Genomic DNA, 20,519 nt, shown 5'->3' on the forward strand with positions numbered 1-20,519 from the left:
AGGAACAAAATGATAAAAAGTGTTTTCATTCCTTTTTTGTGTGTGGTTTTATTTTTTTTCTTTTGCATGTCATGGCCAAGGGCCAATGGAAACTCACAGGCTGCTACATAATTCGTACTATTTTCCACAGAATCCAATTTTCCATTTAAAAACAACCCCCAAAAAGGTTTTTTCCCCATTTCTGTGGCAGAGGGTCATCTTCTGCCAGGCTGACTTTGCCATCCAGTGGTTCATTTTCAAGACTTCTGACACAGCACAGCTCAGGGTCAGCCTTTGAAATGTCAGACATGCAAATGGCACTGCACAAGGGAGGCTGAAAATATTCAACACATTGGCACTCCACACCCTGAATCCACCTCCCTTTGACTCAGGGAGAGTGTATGCCAGGGGATTAGAGGACAAAAAGGAAAAGCATGGAGGTTTCCAAAGCTATGGATGGCTTCAGACCTGCCTCTGTCCTCCCCATGAGCAGCTTTCCATGCCTCATTCCCCCTTGCTCTGAGAGCTCCCTGTAACATGGACACTGCAGTTATGGACCTCTCTGCAGAGATGGGCAGTGATTTTTTATTTTTGGAGGCTTTGAGTCCTGTAGTAACAATTGCCTTTTTGGATAATCCTGGCTGCTCACCCAGATATTGTTTTGGAGTTAGTGGTAGGATCTCCTTTTGCCAAAGCATTGCTCAAGGAGCATTTTCCACCCAGACTCTTTATGTCAGGAAATAGTGAGGGTTTTGCTGTTTCTTTTCTCATTCTAGCCATACCATCTGTGGCAGTGACATCCTTTCCTTCTCCTGGAAGGGAGGGAAGGCTTTTTCAGTGCAGGAGGAAGAGAGTTCTGTGCTTTGTCTCGGTGGTCAGCTGTGTCCTTCTCTCAACCTGGGCATATTTAAGTTTCCAGCAGCTCCAGGCCTGAGTTCCTCTCCCTCATGGTTGCATTCAGTGTTGCAGCAGCTGCAGACAGGGGTGCACATGTGCAGCCAGCAGAGAGAGGCCACCACAGCTTTTGGATCATGCCACAGCCCCTTTTCAGCTGAGCATAGATTTCACATCCCCCCAGCAACATCACCTTCCACAGTGATGCCAAGAGAGCATCTGCTCTGTGAGTTATCACAGGACAAAGGTACCTGAAGCTGTTGGCTCAGTGGGAAGGGATGATCAGAGCAGGTTGAAGTGGTCCCATAAATTATATGCTTTTGCAGAGTGTTTGCACTGCAAGCAGCCCTTGATGGCTGCTCATAAAAGGTATTTTTTTCTTGTCTGCACAAGCAACATAACTGGAGAAGCATCTTTGAACCCTAGAGTTCTCATGAAGCAAAATCCTGATTCCACTGAGGCTAATGGGAGTTTTGCCAGACTTCAGTGAGATTTTGGGTTTGTCTCCTTGTTTCATCAGCAGAGCACAGGCCTCCCTGGGTCACTGCTGCTGTGCAAATGGCAGATAATTAATAGATATGTGGTGAGGTCAATCCATGTGGTAACATCTTCCACCTTTCCCTTTTTCTTCCTCCTGTGAATTCTTCCTGTGCAGTTTCAGATCATTGAGATCTTCGCAAATTAGGATGAAATCTATCACATCATGAATAATTAACTCATATTTTATAATCTGATTGTGCTAAAAGTAGATAACTGTGTATGACATGGCTACCTGGCCATGAAATTTTGTTGTTTCAATATGCAGTATTTGTGAAGAACAAACTGATTCTAAAACACACCTTTTATTTTAATCACAGTGTTTTCACTAAATCCTTCCAAACAGGGCTTGCAGGAACTGAATCTTGCAAGATAATACATTTGTGCCTTTAAGGTTAATAATATCTTTGAATTTTGGGAAGCTGCTCCAGAACAGACAGCTATTTGCATGACTAAATGTTTGCACAGCATCAGACCCTAAAAAAAGTCAATACTTCTTCTCAATGGCCCACTTTTCTGCAGTGTATCTGCTCACCACATGCCTGCATTTATGTGATGTCTGGCTATTTATAATCAAATGGCCTTGGTAGGGGGATGGTGTGTTAAACTCAGAGCTGGCAGAAAAGGAGGCTAATAATTGCAGTGAAGTATGACAGCAGAAACAGTACAATATGTGAGACTTGTTGGTGTAATGAGTCCACCCCTGCGTGTCCATTTATTCAGATTTCTCCAGTTTAATATACAGGTGACTTATGCTTTCCCCTGGAAAAGTTATTTATTTTATAATATATCTTTCAGTGAGGTTTGCACTGTTTATGGGGTGTTGCAAAGGTGCAATGTTCTGCTTAGCTTTTCCCACTGTGACTTTTCAAAAAGGACATGGAAAATGAAGGTAACAAAAGAATGGGGTGATTTTGCTGCAGCTTGATACATTTTAATGTTTCCCTGGCTCATATTAAAGACAGCAATTAAGTTTATTAAATATATTGCCATGTCAGAGCCCACATCCTGTTTAGGGCAGTGGCTCAGTCTGCAGTGATTAGGGGGGAGCAGCAGAAACCTGAGGACCTGGTTTTTCCAGCTATAGACTTACAGAAACATAGAATATCCTGAGGTGGAAGGGACCCTCAAGGATTATCAAAATGTGCTCCCCATCAGGTCAAACTAGGTCCTGAAGAGCTAAATTCAGCCTCCAGGCTTGGATCAGAGGGAAAGAGAACAGAGCTCAGAGGGCGAGGACAAAGTCCAGCAGCTAGGAAGCTAATACAGAACTTAGAAGGGCTGCCATGAATTTATTTACTCCATCATGCATTAACCAAGTGAACCTAAATGGGATTTAAAGCTGTGTGCTGAAGGCACTTACAGCATCACAGGCAATTTGGGGCATCTAAATTAAAGGATGATGGATTAATGGCCTCCATGTAGAGATTGTAAATACAGAGACTGTAGAAGGAGAAGGAGCTTGTGGCACCAGTTGGACCCCCAGTGTCTGCAGGTAGGAGTGTGATCCTGGCTGTGCCAAGGGAGAAAGGATCCTTGGGATGTGCCAGCATCCAGCCACACCCACCCTGAGGAATCACAAAGCTCTGGCAAGGGCTGAGCCTCTGCAAATTGTGACCATGACTCCAAGTGTTTATCGTGTGCCAGAGAGCACAAGCCAGATAATAATTTCCACCCAGGGAAAGGACATGGTTTACAAAGAGCTCAGCTCTCAGACAATATTGTTTGAAGTGTGAAAAGGCCTTCCTGAAGGGAATTGCTGATGTTTACAACATTAAATCAAACTCTTATCGAGTTCATCCCCACACTCTATTTATTTTGGAACACACTGATACAGTGTGTGTGTATTTATATACATGCATGGATGTGTGTGTGTGTGTACATATAGAAGAGTTATGATCCCTCAGCATTATCCATTACAGCTAACTCCATGTTTCCTGTCATCATACTCAGGAGTATTTCCAAGCACTTTTTGGCCAGCACAGCATTTGAGTTGGCTGCCTTCAGAAGCAAGGTTCAGAAAATAATGGTAGATGAAAGGCTCTGCCTGCCATTGTGGGCAGGGAGGATGAGAGAGACTTTTGCTTGCAGCATGCTAAGGAAGAACTGTCCAAAAGGAAATTTGCTGGTTTTGTCTGTGTTGGAGGTTCCTCTCAAAGCTTAGAAGTGGTATGGCCAGATAAATTGGTGTGATAAGTTTGAAGTCAGCTAGAGAGGTAAAATAAATTAGATACTATGAAATAATATTTGATCATTAGATTAGATTCCTCTCATGTGCAGGATTAGATTTGTTCTGGTTATTCACGAGAAATACCCTCTTTAATTTCAGTGGATGTGTTTGGGATGGGGAGAAATCATTCTCGGTCTCTTTTCTGTGCATTGAGACAGTTCTGTATTTACAACTGGATGTAAAACCAGCTTCAACATGAATTTCCCCAAAGCATTGTTAGGATGCAGCTGCTCTCAGGCGCTGCAAAAATGGGAATGCTGAGAGAAAATCCAGATATCACTTAGACTAATCAGTCCTTGCTTGGTTCTGGGTGATGCTCAGCAGGATAACAGATTATGCACTATTCTGATTTGTTTAATTTTATTTTTGTGTATGTATGTGGTAGGTAGAAGCAATGTCTTTTACTGGGCCAAGTAGAACAGTTGGTAAAAAAAAACTTCAGAGCTGACATAGTTAACTTCAAAGTTAACTGCAAAGCCAGAAACTATTGTTCAGGACTAGATAAGCATCAGTCTGATTAGCTCAAGTTGATTGCAGTTTCTCAGTGAAAATTGAGCTGATTTCTAGAGGCAAAGTATATGTTGTGCTAGAGAGCGAGGGAGAAAGAAAGAAAAAAAAGAAAGATATGAAGGTGTTTTTGTCCTAAAAGGAAAAATGAGATGGTTTGTAGCCTGTGGACTTGGAGAGTTAGGGAAATGTGGAAGGGAAATAATTATAAATGCCCTAAAACCACTATCTATTAGTTTCATTCTTTCTCTTCTTAGCAAGGGAACTAAAGTTCATTATTAAATATATATGGTATAGATGTGAGGATGCTCATGATAGCCAGTAGATCCACCAGGGTCTGTGCTGAGCCTGGCAATATTCACTGTGCAGGACAGAGGATGGAACAGTGAACATGATGCTTTATCCCCAGATAGTGCCTCACAAAGATTTTGGTCACCTGGCCCCAGTGGGAAATCCAGGAAACCCAACTTGCCTTGCTGTCAGTGGGAAAGGTGATCAGAAGGAGTAATCTTCAAAGAAAGATCTGAAGATCATCCAGTTTTCAGCCAAACACCTCTCTCTATCAACAGCACAAGCACCCAAAGAGAGGAGGTGAGGTGCCATTTGGGAGCTGTGCTTTGCCCATCCTTCTGTCTGCTTGAGGCAGAGTTTCCATGGCAGTGAGGGCCCTTCCCAGCTGGGTGAGCCCTGCTCCTCCTGCCCTCAATCCTGCTGGCTCCAGCACTCCTGAATAACACAACAGAGATGAGCTCAGTTACAGCAGGGTGGGACTGATGGGTCTCCATTCTTGGGACATGAGGGTTTAGTCCTTCCTCCCAAGGGTAAGGCATTCCTCTCATCTCTCTGGTGAAGATCCTGGGAGATTGTTGTCAGCTGGAAGGAGGGCAGCAGTTTGGAGAAGGCTCAGCACTTCTCAGATATGCCAATGACATGAAGGCAGAAAAAGCAGCATGTCCTTAGAAGAGCAGTTTGGAATGATCTGGGCAAAGTGAAAGGGGTGTCTCCAACACAGGGACACATAAATGGAAGCAGCAGGCTGGGGTATGTAAGCAGAGTTTTTTCTTTTAAAAGCAGAAAGCAATGCTGCCATTCTGCTGCCTTAGTTGGAAAACTGAGAAAGTTTGGGTGCTGCCCTCGAAGGAAGATGTGGACTAGTTGGAGAAAGTCCAGAAGAGTTCACTAGATCAGAGGATTAGAAAACGTGAATTATGAAGAAACAGGGAAACTCTGTTTAGTCTAGAGAAGAGAAGACTGAGAGAAGTCATGATAACAGGCTTCAAATATGTGAAAGGATGCTTCAAAGACAAAGGGAATAAACTATTTTCCATGTCTTCTAGGAGGTAGTGAGGCACTGGAATAGGATGGCTGAGGAGTCTCCATCTTTCCAAGATCTTTAGGGACTGGTTTGTCAAATATTTGTCAAAATTATTTTGGCAGAGCTGGGGTGGGCAGAAGGACTTGATGACTGCTGAGTCCTCCAGACTTTCTGATTATCCTGCTGGAGCTCCTCAGACTAGAAGACTCTGGTCCTGGTGGATTATTAAATTTCTTATAATTTTTTATTGCTAATTCACATTGTTTTTCTACACAGTGGCTAAGAAATTTTCTGAAAGTATCACATACAACATAGAAGGCAATCTTTGCCTTCTTGCATCACCTAATTAGACAGCACTAATTACCCCAGCACATGGCCCAACATCAGTTCACTGATATTCCAACAGATCTCATGCCTTGAGGAGTTAAATTAATCAATAAAATCCCCTTGAAATAACAGAGTTTAATGAAGATTTGAATGTATCTTAATCTGTTAAAGAAACTATACAAGATCAATCAATTATTTTAGGTTAAGTATTGCTCAACTTAAGCTCTTTGTGCAGCCTGTGCTGCTTCAATGAGTGTCCATGACTCTGCTTTGCTGTAAGTCTACATTAATCTTGATGAATGACTACTTACATTGCAGGGTGGCAGGAAAATCTCCAGTGCAAACAGAAATCAGACAGGTTGGAGTGGCTCTGGAAGCTTCTGCATAGCTGAGGCTAAAAGTAGTCTCAGCCTGTTGATGTTAAATATTTGGATGTAAAGGAAAAAAAAAAAGGTAGAATGTTTTCATCTGGGGCTGTAATGGTGATAGAAAGCAGCCATGCACCAACAAAATCAGCCCATACCTCTTTGTAGCTGCCAGACTTACAAACATTATCTACACTGGCTTTTATTGCCCCAGATTTTCCACTGCAGCTGCCAGCAGAGCCAGCCACGGGCAGTCTGAGCCCATCTGTGAATGAAATCATTGTCACTGCAGGTGCAGTCACACCTGGGAGCAGGTGTGGGGGAAAAGTAAGAGTGTTCAAGGGGAGGAAAAGATCTCTTAAAATGTGTCTGCTCTGTCCATTTCAGGATTGCTGGAGACACAGCACTCAACAAAAACATCCACGAGTCGGTCAGCGCTCAGATCCGGAAGAACTTTGCAAAAAGCAAATGGAGAGTAAGTGACCTGTCCTGAGGGGTGACACTGACACTGGCACTGACACTAACACTGACTCACAGCTCTGCCATACAGACATCCCTGCAGCAGGGCAGTGCTTTTGTGGCCCAAAACTGTGGTCAAAATGGTTGGTCCAGGCTTAGGTTACATCACTCTCTTATACAGGGTGGTGTTTGCCAAGTACCAAATGTAAAAAGTGTGAGAAATGGGGCCAGGGTTGCTCACAGCTAAAGCACCCGGGGTTTTTGGTGGAGTGGGGTCAGCACCACACAGGGACACAAAGAAATGTGTGTTGGGGCAGGAATGGGTTTGTCAAATATGACTTTCTTGTATCTCAGAATCTCTGCTTGTCAGAGTGACTCTGAGATACGTACAGGCCTCTTTTCCCAGCCCGGCAGTTGAAGAAGGAATCAGGATTTTTCTGTTCTTGTTCTCAAGGTTGTTTATTATTTCTTATCTGTAACATTTAACATTCTTTCTCTGACCTGCTGAGGTCTGTCTGGCAGGTCGGGTTGAGGCACACTGGCTGCACTCAGAGGCAATGTTGTCTTTTTATACTAAAAACTACATGTACATTATTTACCATAACTTCCCAATACCTATCACCTATGTTAGACAGTGAGCTTCTACTCTAAACTAATCTAAAAGTGCCAACATCACAATAGAAGATGGAGGCCAAGAAGAAGAAGGAGAAAGACTGGACACACCCAGATTCCTCCATCTTGTGACCCTGAGCCCCATTCTAAAAACCCCAAAAATCTATTTATTTTTCACTTTGTGATAAACTGTTATTTTACTTAAACTCTCTTGACTTGTAATTCTTCATATAATGTTGGTAATTGTTTTTTCCAAGGGCTAAATCAAAGGCACAGGGGTCTTGGGCTCTGTGCCAAGGTCTCTGAGCCCCCTGGGCAGGGGCTTGAGTCCTCTAGGGCAGTCAGAGGAATTTTGTGGTAGGCTGCTGCATCCCAGCTAAGCACTAGGACAACAAAGGTTTGATAATGCACTTCCTAGTTTAAAATCCATTAAAAAAATTTGAAAGATAACAGGCTTATTCCCATTCTGACACTCTGAGCAGCCAGGAGAGGATCACGAGCAACCCTTCTGCCTCCAGTTGTTTTCATCCTCCCTTTCCTCCCCGCTGTTTTCCTGCAGCAAGCGTTCAACGCCACGGCGGTGGTGCGGCACATGCGGCGGCTGCACCTGGGCAGCAGCCTGGACAGCGCCAGCGCCAGCGTCTCCAGCACCCTCAGCCTGGCCACGCCGCTCCCCGACGCGGCCACGCGCAAAGATTGTGAGTAGCCAACATCCTGGGAAAACCCAGAAAATCCACGGGATCCCCGTTTTCCCCCCGACCCCCCAGGCTGCAGTCCTCGCTGCTCGTAGGTTTGGCTTTGTGCAAGCAGGTGGTTAAAATAAGGATTTGAAACACGCCATCGTTTTTTGGCTGGCCAGAAATATTATGTTGCGATTTCTAGAGAAAAAAAAAATATATGTTTTAGTTCGGTGATTTCTGGGAGAAAATCACAGTTTCTTGTGGAGAAAAAGGGCTTTTGCTTGGGAAAAAGACCCAGACCCCCACAGCAACTACAAAGTTTTGTATTTGGTTGAAATTTGAAAAAGTTTACTCAAACTGTTTAAGTTTGGGTTTACAGTATTATGATAGGACATTTTTCTGTAAAAATTGCCTTACTTTCCATTTCCATGGAGAAGACTGATCCTGCCAGTCAGACCCAGCTTCTCTCTTAAGAAGCTGGGTCCAAGTTAAGCTCCTGCACAAAGAGGTTCATTTGTTTGAGCAGGATTCAAACTCTGCACCACTATGGGACTTCACCCTCTGCCATGTTTGTTTCATGCTGTAATTGATATTTGCAAGCTGCCCACTGGACTCAGATGTTTGGGATACATATTTTTTGTGAATGCTAGGGAAGGGGACATGACAGCAAAGGGATTATTTGGAAGACAGAAATGCAACCTTTGCAATGAAGCCTGTTTATTCTCTGGCTTCTGAGCATTTCTTCTTTTCTCTCCTGTCCATCTGTAGATATTTTACATCATGAAATGGAGGAATGTGGACTTTACAGCTGGGGGGGTTGCTTTAAAATGCAACACTAAAAAGGAATGCTTTGCTGTGGACTGAAGTAGTCATTTCTAGACTGTGCCTTGCACTATCCTAGAGCTGAAAGCACCTATTGCTCAGGATAGATTTTGGATAATGCTGCTCTCTGCTTCTGCCACCCCTGCTTGCCACCCCCTGCTCCTTGTTGAGGATATTCCACCAGTCACAGTCCCAGTAGCTCTGTGTGGAAGCTGTTTCCTCCTGCTCCCATGGTTGCTGTTTCCCCCACACCTGGGGTGGGTTCTGCCTTCTGGGTACCCTGTGAGATATTTTTTCAGCCTGTGCTGTAGCTGAGCCAGGGGAGAGCCCCTTCTCTCTGGATACTGGGCCTGGTGGGGATACCTTGTGATGCCCAGCACCAAATCCTACAGCTGCTGCCAAAAAAACATCACTGTGCCCCTGGCACATACCGGGCACCTGCAAAGGATTGATGCTGACCATCCTCAAAACACTCCCAACCATGCATTGGCCATGCAGCCATGCAGAAAACCCCCTGTGTGGGAGAAACATCCCTTGGTTTTGGTTTCTGCTGCAGTTTGGCAAGGCTGGACCTCAGTCAAGTCTAGAGCATCTGATGAATGCTTTGCTGCTAAACTGGTGGGTGATTAATGCAGTTAAACTGGTGAGTAATTAATCTCCATCCATCCATTTGATTCATCTCAAATGGTGTTAATTAATGGCAATCAGTAGTCTGAAAAGTGTTAAAACGTGTGAACAGAAAGGATGGGAAGAGAAAGAAATCTGTTTCATGACTACAGAACCCTGTGCAGAATCCAACCATATTTTGCAGTGGTGAAGCCAACCAGGACATGAAGGATTAAACCAGATGTGTAAAGATAGGATGAGTTTTTACATGCCAGAAATACAAGGCAGAAAAATATTGGAAGATTTCCAAGCATCCCAGCTAAAGTCCAGCTTGGCAGACAATGCAGAAGAGGTTTTTTTCTTCTAAGAAATAATTTAAAGAGTTAGGAGATGCTGGAGCCCCAGAGAACCAATGAGGAGAGCCAGCAGCAAATTAAGAGGGAGCTGACATATCAAATACATTCCATCCAGTACCTCCTGATAGGAGAAAGGAAATCTCTGAGGTCTCTGTCCTACCTCTTTATTTCTCAGCAGTTTTCTCTGGGTACAGACTCTTTGCACAAGAAAGATCCCATGCAGCAAGTTCCATGATCCAGCTGTGCCACCACTACACAACAGAATGCTGCCTGGTGCTATTAATAGACAGTTTTTCAACTCTCCAAATACTTTCAAATGCAGCAATTTCACACCACTGAAGACAATTAAGTACAGCCTTTGCCTGACAGCAGATTTTGTCAGGCTGCATCCAAACCCTCTGTAGTAGGGCAGAGCAGAGATCAGGAATTAGGCTGGATTATTCTACTTCTCAGGAAACAGGAAAGGATTCCTAAGGGAATCAGCCAGGATTTCTCAAGTGTATTGGCCTGATTCTCAGTCCATGGCTGGTTTATTCAATTTAGTCATGACTGGACTGCTTAGATTATTTATAGGTCCTAGAGCTCTGTATTTTTAATGTACTAGATAAATTGCAATGTGATGCCAAGTGATGAAATGTCAATGGGAAATGGAATGTGGCTGAGTATAGGTACAGCATAATCCTCCTTGAGATTGAAATGCCACACTGAAGCATGGAAAAGTAGTTAAAAGTCCCAACAAGTATCAAAAAGGTCTTGAAGAGTCAAAAGGCCATGTCAAACTTCAGACTGAGAATATATATTGATATAGGCTTCATCCATCCTTTATTCAGCACTCTGGAAAAATGAACTGTATTTTTAATCACTCTGAGCCTGCATCTTATCAGAGCAAGGTGACCTTGCCAGGTCCCCACCTAACAGCTTTTGTTGCACCAGAATCCTGGTACTCAAGACATGCTCAACCTCACATCAGCCTACATCTCAGCTGGAAGCCCTGCAGATATCCCAGCAAAGCCTGGAGCAATGTGAGCTGCCATTAGACTGATGTCCAAGTCACAGAAATTTACATTCCCTCTAGATTTACTGGAACTCAGCAATGAATTTGACCCACTGTACTTCTTTATCAGCAGCTTCCCAGGATGCCCAGGTGTAGGGGCCTGAATATATGTATTGTTATAAAGGAGTCCTTGTGAATATATATATATGTAGTGAGAGTCCTATGTATTAGATAGGTGGGTCCTGTTGCTCTGGATGAGCTACAGCTGTGGGATCCTTGGTTGGGTAGCAGCTGTAGCTCATGAAGGGCTCTGGGATAAAAGGGGGTTGGGTCGAGAGCCCAGGGAGGAGCCCCTATGGAAGCCATGAGGAACTGTGCTGCAGAGAGGAGCTGCATAATAGGACCAGCAAGAAGGTATGGACTTTAAGATGGTGCACCAGAAATAAGAAATACAATAAGATAATAACAACAATTGGTGACCCCGACGTGATAAAGAACATGCAGCCAAGGAGAAGGTATGGAATCCCCCGGACAGCCGAGAGCTGTGGCAGCCGGAGAGCTGGGACAGTGGAAGATAGGACAGCTGAGAGCTGTGGCAGCCGGAGAGCTGGGACAGTGGAAGATAGGACAGCCGAGAGCTGTGGCAGCCTGAGAGCTGGGACAGTGGAAGATAGGACAGCTGAGAGCTGTGGCAGCCGGAGAGCTGGGACAGTGGAAGATAGGACAGCCTGAGAGCTGTAGCAGCCTGAAGAGCTGTGGAAGATAGGTGTAGCAGCCTGAAGAGCTGTGGAAGATAGGACAGCCTGAGAGCTGTAGCAGCCTGAAGAGCTGTGGAAGATAGGTGTAGCAGCCTGAAGAGCTGTGGAAAATAGGACAGCCTGAGAGCTGTAGCAGCCTGAAGAGCTGTGGAAGATAGGACAGCCGAGAGCTGTGGCAGCCGGAGAGCTGGGACAGTGGAAGATAGGACAGCTGAGAGCTGTGGCAGCCTGAGAGCTGGGACAGATATGGTAACTGTGTAATGGAAAAATTGTTAAAAGAAAAGGGGGGAAATGTAGGGGCCTGAATATATGTATTAGGTATGGAATCCCCCGGACAGCCGAGAGCTGTGGCAGCCGGAGAGCTGGGACAGTGGAAGATAGGACAGCCGAGAGCTGTGGCAGCCGGAGAGCTGGGACAGTGGAAGATAGGACAGCCGAGAGCTGTGGCAGCCTGAGAGCTGGGACAGATATGGATATTGTAACTGTGTAATGGAGAAATTGTTAAAAGAAAAGGGGGGAAATGTAGGGGCCTGAATATATGTATTGTTATAAAGGAGTCCTTGTGAATATATATATATGTAGTGAGAGTCCTATGTATTAGATAGGTGGGTCCTGTTGCTCTGGATGAGCTACAGCTGTGGGATCCTTGGTTGGGTAGCAGCTGTAGCTCATGAAGGGCTCTGGGATAAAAGGGGGTTGGGTCGAGAGCCCAGGAGGAGCCCCTATGGAAGCCATGAGGAACTGTGCTGCAGAGAGGAGCTGCATAATAGGACCAGCAAGAAGGTATGGACTTTAAGATGGGACTCCAGAAATATGAAATACAATAAGATAACAACAACACCCAGGGAACTGTGCTTAGCCCAGGTGCACTGTCTGTTCATTTAGCTAGATGGCCATGATGAGACATTTAACATGCCCAAGAGGAAATTATTCTCAGCAAGTACAATGCTGGAGAGATTTTTGAACCCCACAACTCTTTGTCTTCAGCCCTGGAACTGTGATATTGGTGTGGCTGAACCGAAACTGGGCTTTGAGTCCCTGTGAGATGGTGTGCCCTGCTGCTGGTGGCAGTAGGTGAATGACCACGGGCAGAAGATGCCCTGTGGAGGTACCCAGCCAACCCACCACGGCAGGAAGAGCAGCAGCCCCTTCTCCAGCTGCACTCCTCTCCAGCAGCCCCTTCTCCAGCTCAAATCCTCTCCAGCAGTCCCTTCTCCAGCTGCACTCCTCTCCAGCAGTCCCTTCTCCAGCTGCACTCCTCTCCAGCAGCCCCTTCTCCAGCTCAAATCCTCTCCAGCAGTCCCTTCTCCAGCTGCACTCCTCTCCAGCAGCCCCTTCTCCAGCTCCAATCCTCTCTGCTCTGTAGCACACTACAAAACCAACTCAGCTTCTTCGCCCAAGCTTCCACCTCCAAAAAATAACATTTCTAACTGTCTTTCTGGCTTTCCTTTTAGGTATGTCTCCATCCACTCTCTGTAGTTTTGTTTCATCTGCTTCTTCAGGCGTTTCTGCAGTGGGAGGGGAGCGGAGACCCAGAGCCACCACAGTGACCACGGTGCACACCGGCAGCAAGTGAGCAGCAGACAGGGCTGCCAGTGGCCTTGGCACCACCTGCCCTGCTCGGCCAAGGACTAGAAGAAAGAAGATTTTTTTATGGCCATATTTTATACTGCAATTCTGAAATGTTTCATTTATCACAAACTGCAACGACTCCAGGAGGAACGGAATCTAACAGTCTCTGGTGCTGTACATATATATACATATATATATACATATATATAAATATATATATGTATGTGAGTCTAGCAATGTTCTAACTAATGAACACTCATTCTTTCCCCCTGTGATTTACTCTTTTCTCAGTGTAGGTAATAGTATATGTTGTATTTTTTTTCCATTAACTACAAACATCTCAACTGGATTATTTAAATAGAAATATTTTCCTGAGCATTTTTTTTTCTTTTAAAAATTACTTCAAGTAATGTCCCTCTTCCAGTTTGCTGGGGGATAGGCTATTTCTGTAGGTAGGAATTGGCATTAACTTTGCAACATGGGAGGATTTCAATGGCATGCCATTCCTTGCTCCTCCAATAGGACTGCAAGTCTGTCTGGCTTTGGCAGAGCTGTTACTGCTCAGATTAAGAAACTGCTGCTTTCCCTCCATCCTCCTTCTTGAAAGCCATGGGGAGAATTAAATTGCCACCAGCTGGGAGTCAGCTCATCCTTGGCCTCATTCCTGCATGCTGGGGATCAGAGGAGAGGCAGGTACAGGGAGTCAGGCAGGAGCTGACCAGATCTGTGCAAGGGAAATGACAGAGCATGGTCCCATCCTGCAGCTCCCATCTCCTTCCAGTCACTGTGTGCTGTGAGCAGAGGGAGAGAAAAGGAAGATACAGGGGTGGGAATCATCATCCCCTGCTACTGATTTGCTCAAGCAAGAAGTTTAATTCACCAGCCTCCCCACAGTGTGGCCTCTAGCATGGGGTGCATCCAGCCAAGGGCTTCATGAGAGAGATTCCCAGCACCCACAGCTCCTTGGGGCTTTGCCTGGCATTGCTGATGCTCAGCACCTCCCAGAGCAGCCAAAAGTAGGGAGAGGAGAGGAGGGGTGCTTGAAGCCCTCTGTAAAGCACTGGCAGGTTCTTGGGTGCAAAGTGCAGGATCTGGTGTAGGATCTGATCAGGATGAGGATTGACGCAGAGGGCTGGGCTGGGGAAGCAGAACGTCACTGAAAGACACAGGCACACCTGGCAGCAGTGGGGACACTGGCTCTCCCTCCTGCCCAGAAGCTCATACACCAAAGCAAGCCAAATTTACCCATTTTTTAATTATTGAATGCATCCACTTCCCAGGCTCTTTGTGCTGGTGCATCTTTCAGGAACAGCCTCCACAACTGCTGTGCTGCTGTGCATTAAAGCAGCTTGAAACAGAGAGGAGAGAATATTTGCCCAGTTGCTGAAAGGCTCCCTCCAGGTTACCTCAATGAAATTCCCATCTGATTTTGCTTTGAGGAGGTGAGGGAAGGCAGTGGCAGAGGCAAATGCCCTTCACTGGGCACTCTGAGCCCCTCACATCCCAGACCGGTCAATCCCTGCCAAGGCACAATTCCCTGCAGCATGCTCTGTCACCACACTTGCCTCACTTATGTGCGCACAAGAAATTGTGAAAGCCAGTCACAGACAGAGCTGAATGTGTCAGGCAATAGTGCTTGTGCTGGCAAAAGCCATAAGATGGGTATTTTTCACTGAGACTTCTATATCCTGCTCCAGCTTTGGTTGGTTGGCTTCACATGACAGAGCTGGGATTCCATCCATTATACCAAAAAAAAAAAAAAAAAAAACCTTGAGAAAAAAATGCTGGAAAATAGGTGACAGTGACTCTGTTTGAAATAGCCACTCCTTCAGTGGCACTTGGAGCTGTTGCACCAAGTTTCCCTGTTTTCAGAGGGCTGTGGCACACCTGATTGAGCCCTGGTGCACCCTCTGCACCCCAGTGTGCTGAACCTGCCATGGGGGCTCACACAGGGAAGGCTGCAACTTCAGTTTCTCATTTTAGGAGAGAGAGCAGATACTGAACTGTTGGGGGCTTACAGCAAAACACAAAATTTCCACAGTGAAGACTTCTGACCAAGATTTGGGCAGACTGAAGGCCAGGGGATCTCCTTGCTGCAAGTCACACTCCTGTCCCCATACCCTGGCCATTGCCGCCATACGCTTTTTATTGGCATTTACATCTGAGCTCTTTATGTCTTGCTGCAAAAGCATGAAAACACAAGTAGAATACAATTTAAACTCAGTCTAAGGCCACTTTATTTTACCAGCCTGAGTAAGGAAGTTTTAGTTTTGAGAGACTCCAACCTCAAGAAATTCAAGGTATTTTGACCCCCCATGACTTCATAAGCACGGCTGGCCTCATTCTGCTCCAGTTGCAGGCTGCAAATAGACAGCCTCCCAGTCTGCCATCAGTGGAGTTCCCCACACTGACACACTGCAACCAAAAGCAGGATTTAGTTAGGGAATAGTTTTGTCTCTGTTGAGTAGTTTTAAAGGTTAGGGCTCAAATGTTCCCTCTGCGTCTCCTCTTCTGAAACCTGAGGTCTGGTTTGAACTTGACCTCAGCATTTGCTGTGGCCACTGATCAAAATACAGCACCCAAATGAATCTTGCAGAGAAAAAAGCAAGTGGATTTCCATCTCCAAAGCAAAGAGCAGTGACAGGAGCAGAGGCAGACATGCTGTCCTGCAGATGGGGAGTTCCCTTGTGCTGGCTGCCCTCCTTGGTGGGTGCTTTCTGTGGTTTTTTTTTGTTGGGAGGGGTATTCTTTCCTTCTATTGTTGGAATTAGTGTGATTTGGTTTTGTTTCTGCAAGTAATAATCTGCCTTGGTTGTGTAATTTGTCATCATTCTCTTTGGCTTGCTATCAACTGCTGGGATCATAAGATAAGAAACAGAAGCACTTATGAGCACAATTGTTTCTTTCTGCTACAGTTTTGGTGGTGGGGAGCTCTTTTTTGGTATCAGTGAAACACAGCTGGAGACCTGACCCAGGTTCACCAAATGCTTAGAGATCTCTCCTGAAGCATCACATGGTTAAAACTTAGTTTAAATCTGGGTAAATGTGTTAACAGGGGGGACTGGGCAGCACCCAGGCCACATTTATGGGGCAGGCCTGGAGACATTTGTCCCTTGGCAGCACAGCCTGTTAGGGCAAACACTCCAGCCTTGCTTATCAGGGATGCTCCAGTGCTTTTGCATGTCCTTCCCCTGCCCCAGCCTGCTTCTGCTCAGCCTCTCTCACAGGAGAATGCAAAGGTAGAGAAAATAATGTGGGCATGGGGGAAAGGCTGAATAGCCCCACAGCAGAAGCTTCAAAACAAACCCCCAGCTGGTCTTGCTGTGAAGGACAAGGTAAAAAATCACTCTGGGCTCTTTTCCAATGAACTGTCCTGCTAAACAATCTGTGATTTGCTGCTTGCATGAGGACTTCAGCCTGGACTCTGTTTGTTACCCTTTTCTGCTTTACTTTACTGGTACCGATGGGTTTTTCCTTTGTAACTTGTTTTCCTCAGCTCCTTCCCCTTCTTTTTCTTTGCTTGCAGCTTTGATTGTTGATTTTTACCTCCAGAGTCACAGAGGCCATCTCTGATGCCAACAGCAGTGCTCTTGCTGGGAAAACAAAACAAACAAACAAAAAAATCCAGAAAAGCTCCAGCTGGCCCCTTAGCCTGCAGAAGAAGTTGTGAGGACAGGCTGCCCGTGAACTCTGCGAGCTGAAAGTCAGTATTGCAGTGGCAAGGGCTTCTGCTGATGATTTTGCATGTGACTCCATTCCCAGTGCATCCTAACTCTCTGCTGGATCACCCCTTCTGCAGCACAAAATGGATTTTGGCCCTGCAACACGGCTGGTGGGGAAGTAGGAGTGTGGGGAAAACCTGGCAGTGTTGCTTTCCTGGGACTGTGTCACTCTGTGTCACTCTGCTGTTGCTGCTCTCTCCTCTGTCCTGGTTGCTGTTGTACAGGTGCCATTAGAGTAGTGGGTACAAAAAAAAAAAAAATTAAAAAAAAAAAAAAGTAGGATTTTACCTATATTTTACCTATGCCCTGTGTGTGTGTTATGGTTGTGGTGCTGAAATAAAACCAAGAAATTTGGTTCATTCCTGACACGAATCAAACCACAAAAAGGGGTGTGATCCCACTGGTAGTCATCTCCATGTAGTTCTGCTGTAGGCAGTGAATAGGAGTTTCTGCTGTGCATGTGTCCTGCATACCTCCAGGCTATTGACAGTATTTTTTTAAATTACCAGTTATTCTGGGTCTCTGCCTGGTTCTCATGAAATTCAGGTCTTACCCTAAGGTTTTTTTATGTCCCAGGGCCAGCATAACCCCTGGGACAGAATCTCAGGCTTTTCTCCCCAAACCCACTGCAAACCAGAACATGGGCCTCCAGGGTGCCCATGAAATGCAGTTGCAGCTGGCCTCAAGGTTGTCCCCTTTTCCTATTTTTAGGGAAGCAAACCTGCAGAGAAAGCCAGATAGCTTTCAGCCATTGGCAAGCAGAGAGGATATTGCCCTTTGATGTGAACTTGGCATTAACAAGATCAGCTCTAGGGAAACCTGTGCTATTACTTCCTCCTGTGATAACAGCTCCAGCCCTGAGCAGCACTGAATGAGCACCAGATAAAAACACCAGATTGACTTTGCCAGCAAGATCATGCAGGCTGTGGCCTGTTCATGTTGCTCTTTCCAAAGAATCAGGGGATTCATCTGCTGGCATAACAAGTTTCTAGGCTGAGCCCCAAGGTACAGAAGTAGCTTCCATTCAGCATATGGAAATTCTCATTTGATGCAATTATTCCTGTTCTTGCTGCCCTGAATATTTACCTGTCTAAACTGGGGGGTGAATGCATCCCAGAAATTATTAATGGGAAGGAAGTGTTGCCTTCCTTATTGTGCTTATTTGCTCCAGAAACTCCAACACTCATTCAAGCAAAAAGCAGAAACACACACGGAGACTGCAGTATCCAAGGAAAACAGCATCAAGACCTAGAGTGGAGGATTAGTTGGCAAATCACTGTCAGCAATGGCTGAGTGAGGGAACAGCAACCTGCTCACAAACACTGCATGAACTTTTATTTCCCCTGGTAAACCAGGCATCCCATATTTCATGCCCAGCAGCAAGTTTTACCCAATCCCTTTCGTTTTCCCTCCCATCCCTGCAGCAGGGTCCTGCCTTCCCAGCCTGTCTGTGGGGTGCTCTGCTCCCTGTGACACACGTGTGTTTTTGTGGGTGCACGTGCACATTGTGGCCCCAGGGATCACAGATCCTTCTGGTGGCTCAGCAGGAGTTGGTCCAGGTTTTTTGGTCTGACTTTGTGTGGTTGGGTCAAAGCTGTGTAAGTAGTGTGTGTAGCAGAGGATAGAGGCTCTCTAGCCTGGACTCTGGATTTCAAATCCCCCTTCCCCACCACAAATAGTGCCACTTATCTGTCCAGGTAGCTTTTTTTCCCCCCTCCTCTTCATAAATGCTAAGGTCAGTGGAATGGCTCTTACAGGTTTTCTATCCTCAGAGTGGAATCAGGGCATGTGTGCTCCCAAGCGTTGTGACAAACACTGCTGAACCAATGGTGGCATCAACTGTCCAATAAATGCATGATACTGCACTGCATGTATTAAACTGCTGGTCACTGGTTCTGTATTTCCTGAGCCTTTTCTTTACCCACATCAACCCAACCTTCTCTCTGAGGGAGTTACCTCCATGTATTGCTTTTAAATGACTCAATGTATCTGTAACTCGAAATCCACTGTTAAGTTTAAGTAAATGCAAAAGCTGATGTTTTGTAAACAAGATATTCTGCAAAGCCTGGTAATGCATTTTGTCTTTCTGTTGAGTTCTGTGCAGCATGTACAGGAAGAGTCACCATCCAGAGCAGCTTAAAATTAGGCAGCAGTCACATACACAGGTGTAGAAGCAGGGAGCTGGGGAGGTGAGAATCCCTTTTTTAATACAACACTTACAAATTTGATCTGCATCAAAAATTCCTTCCCTGGGTCACTAACTCTCAGAGCTGCCAAGAAACATGTTGGTGTGTCTCTTTGTTTTTTTCTTTTTTCCTTTTGGTTTGTTTTTCCTAGTAAAAATTCAGATTGGTTCACTCAATTCTTAGTATTTTCCTCTGCCTGCAAGATAGTTCTTTCTCACCTGTTGCAGAATGAACTGCATTTTGGGGACCAAGATGCTGTGATCCTTTGCCTGCATAAAATAGGGCAGAGAGCTGAGCTAAACTATCCCATCCTTTCTAAAGCATCACCACCTAACTACTACCATATAATCCCTGCCTCCAAGAAATACCATTTATCCATGGAAGAGTTTGGTGTGATATTTTTCCTTCTTCCACATGGAAACCATGCCCTTGCCTTCTCTTCCCTTAGTCATTGACCCACTTTCATCTGTGCTGGTCTTTCTGAGGCAGGGTACAGGATTGCTCTAGCCCAAACCTCTTGGGGGCATCCCCTGGGCTGTGGTCCCAGCTCCTGAGTGGCTGCTGTGTGGAAAATCCTTGAGTTCCCAGCACTCAAAGCAGAGTCATCTGAAAGGACTGGGAATTGCTCTGTGTTCCTGGCAAGGGCATGCCAAGCAGCAGGCCTGGGCAGCAAGCACTATCCTTGGAAATTGTTCTCCATGGTGGCCAAAATCACTGAGAAGTCTTGAGCCCCCCTTCAAGGCTGGTGCTCAGCCAGGGCTGTGCCATTGCCAAATCACTGTGTGGCAGCACAACAAACCATCAGTTACAGCTGTAAACCAGCCTGGGTTCAGATTGCTGAGGCAGCACCTGGTGTGAGGCTCCTTGAGGAGGTTTGATGTGTGCTGTGGGTCCTGGTGGGCGGGAGCTCCTAAGGGGTTGCTCTGAGCTTTTCCATCATCTTGCATCCCCTGAGCCCAGCATGGCATCACACATGCTGAGTCTCATTAGACCAGTCATGACCCCCAAAGTGAAGAGGGTGGAAGGTTGCAGCTCAGTTGGTGTGTCTCATGTTTTGGTCAACACAACATCAGTGATCTGGTGTACATTGACCTCTAGTTGAGAAACAATATTTTGGCCCATTTGGGCCTTTTTTTAGATAGGTATTTTATTTGAGCCAGAAAACAGTGGGAAAAAGAGCCTAGTCTGCCCAGAATAGTGACTCCCCAAATATCCCCAACTGCAAAACATCCCTCAGTTGACTTCTAATGAAAATGCAAGCATGTTTTCTACAAAGGCTTTAATCTTAATCAAGGAATGTCAGTGTACCTAATATTGCAGGTCTTGTGATTGATAACAAGTTCATAACAGCATCCATGTCCAAAAAGAAGGGAGAATGTGTATTTACTCCATGCATGTATTAAGGCATTGCAAAAGTTTTATCTGTAATGAGTTTGCAGTTCTGCAAATTGTTCATGGGGCTACATCGCAAGTGGTTCTCTGCCTTGACAATCATGTATACATATCAAGATTTCTATCATAATGACAATTTAAAGGGATGACTAATTGTTTTCCTCCAATAAATCCAATTAAATCAGCCTGATGTGAAGTCTGGTGAT

At 45.5% G+C, this 20,519-nt stretch overlaps 1 protein-coding gene across 3 annotated transcripts in view; it reads left to right on the top strand.

Moving 5' to 3' along the window:
* CAMK1D (calcium/calmodulin dependent protein kinase ID) overlaps positions 1–20,497 on the top strand; it is a 223,111-nt gene extending 202,614 nt beyond the window's left edge. The window contains exons 9-11 of one of the 3 annotated variants that reach the window (XM_059471485.1): positions 6,542–6,629; positions 7,785–7,923; positions 12,896–20,497. In XM_059471485.1, the coding sequence (XP_059327468.1) occupies positions 6,542–6,629; positions 7,785–7,923; positions 12,896–13,017 (349 nt within the window). In that variant the 3' untranslated portion in view covers positions 13,018–20,497. The remainder of the gene's footprint in view (positions 1–6,541; positions 6,630–7,784; positions 7,924–12,895) is intronic. The other 2 variants (XM_059471486.1, XM_059471487.1) reach the window with 2 other exon arrangements.
* The last annotated feature ends 22 nt before the right edge of the window (positions 20,498–20,519 follow it).

This window comes from Ammospiza nelsoni, chromosome 5 (assembly GCF_027579445.1).
Source record: "Ammospiza nelsoni isolate bAmmNel1 chromosome 5, bAmmNel1.pri, whole genome shotgun sequence".
In the NCBI taxonomy this organism is placed as follows: Eukaryota; Metazoa; Chordata; class Aves; order Passeriformes; family Passerellidae; genus Ammospiza; species Ammospiza nelsoni.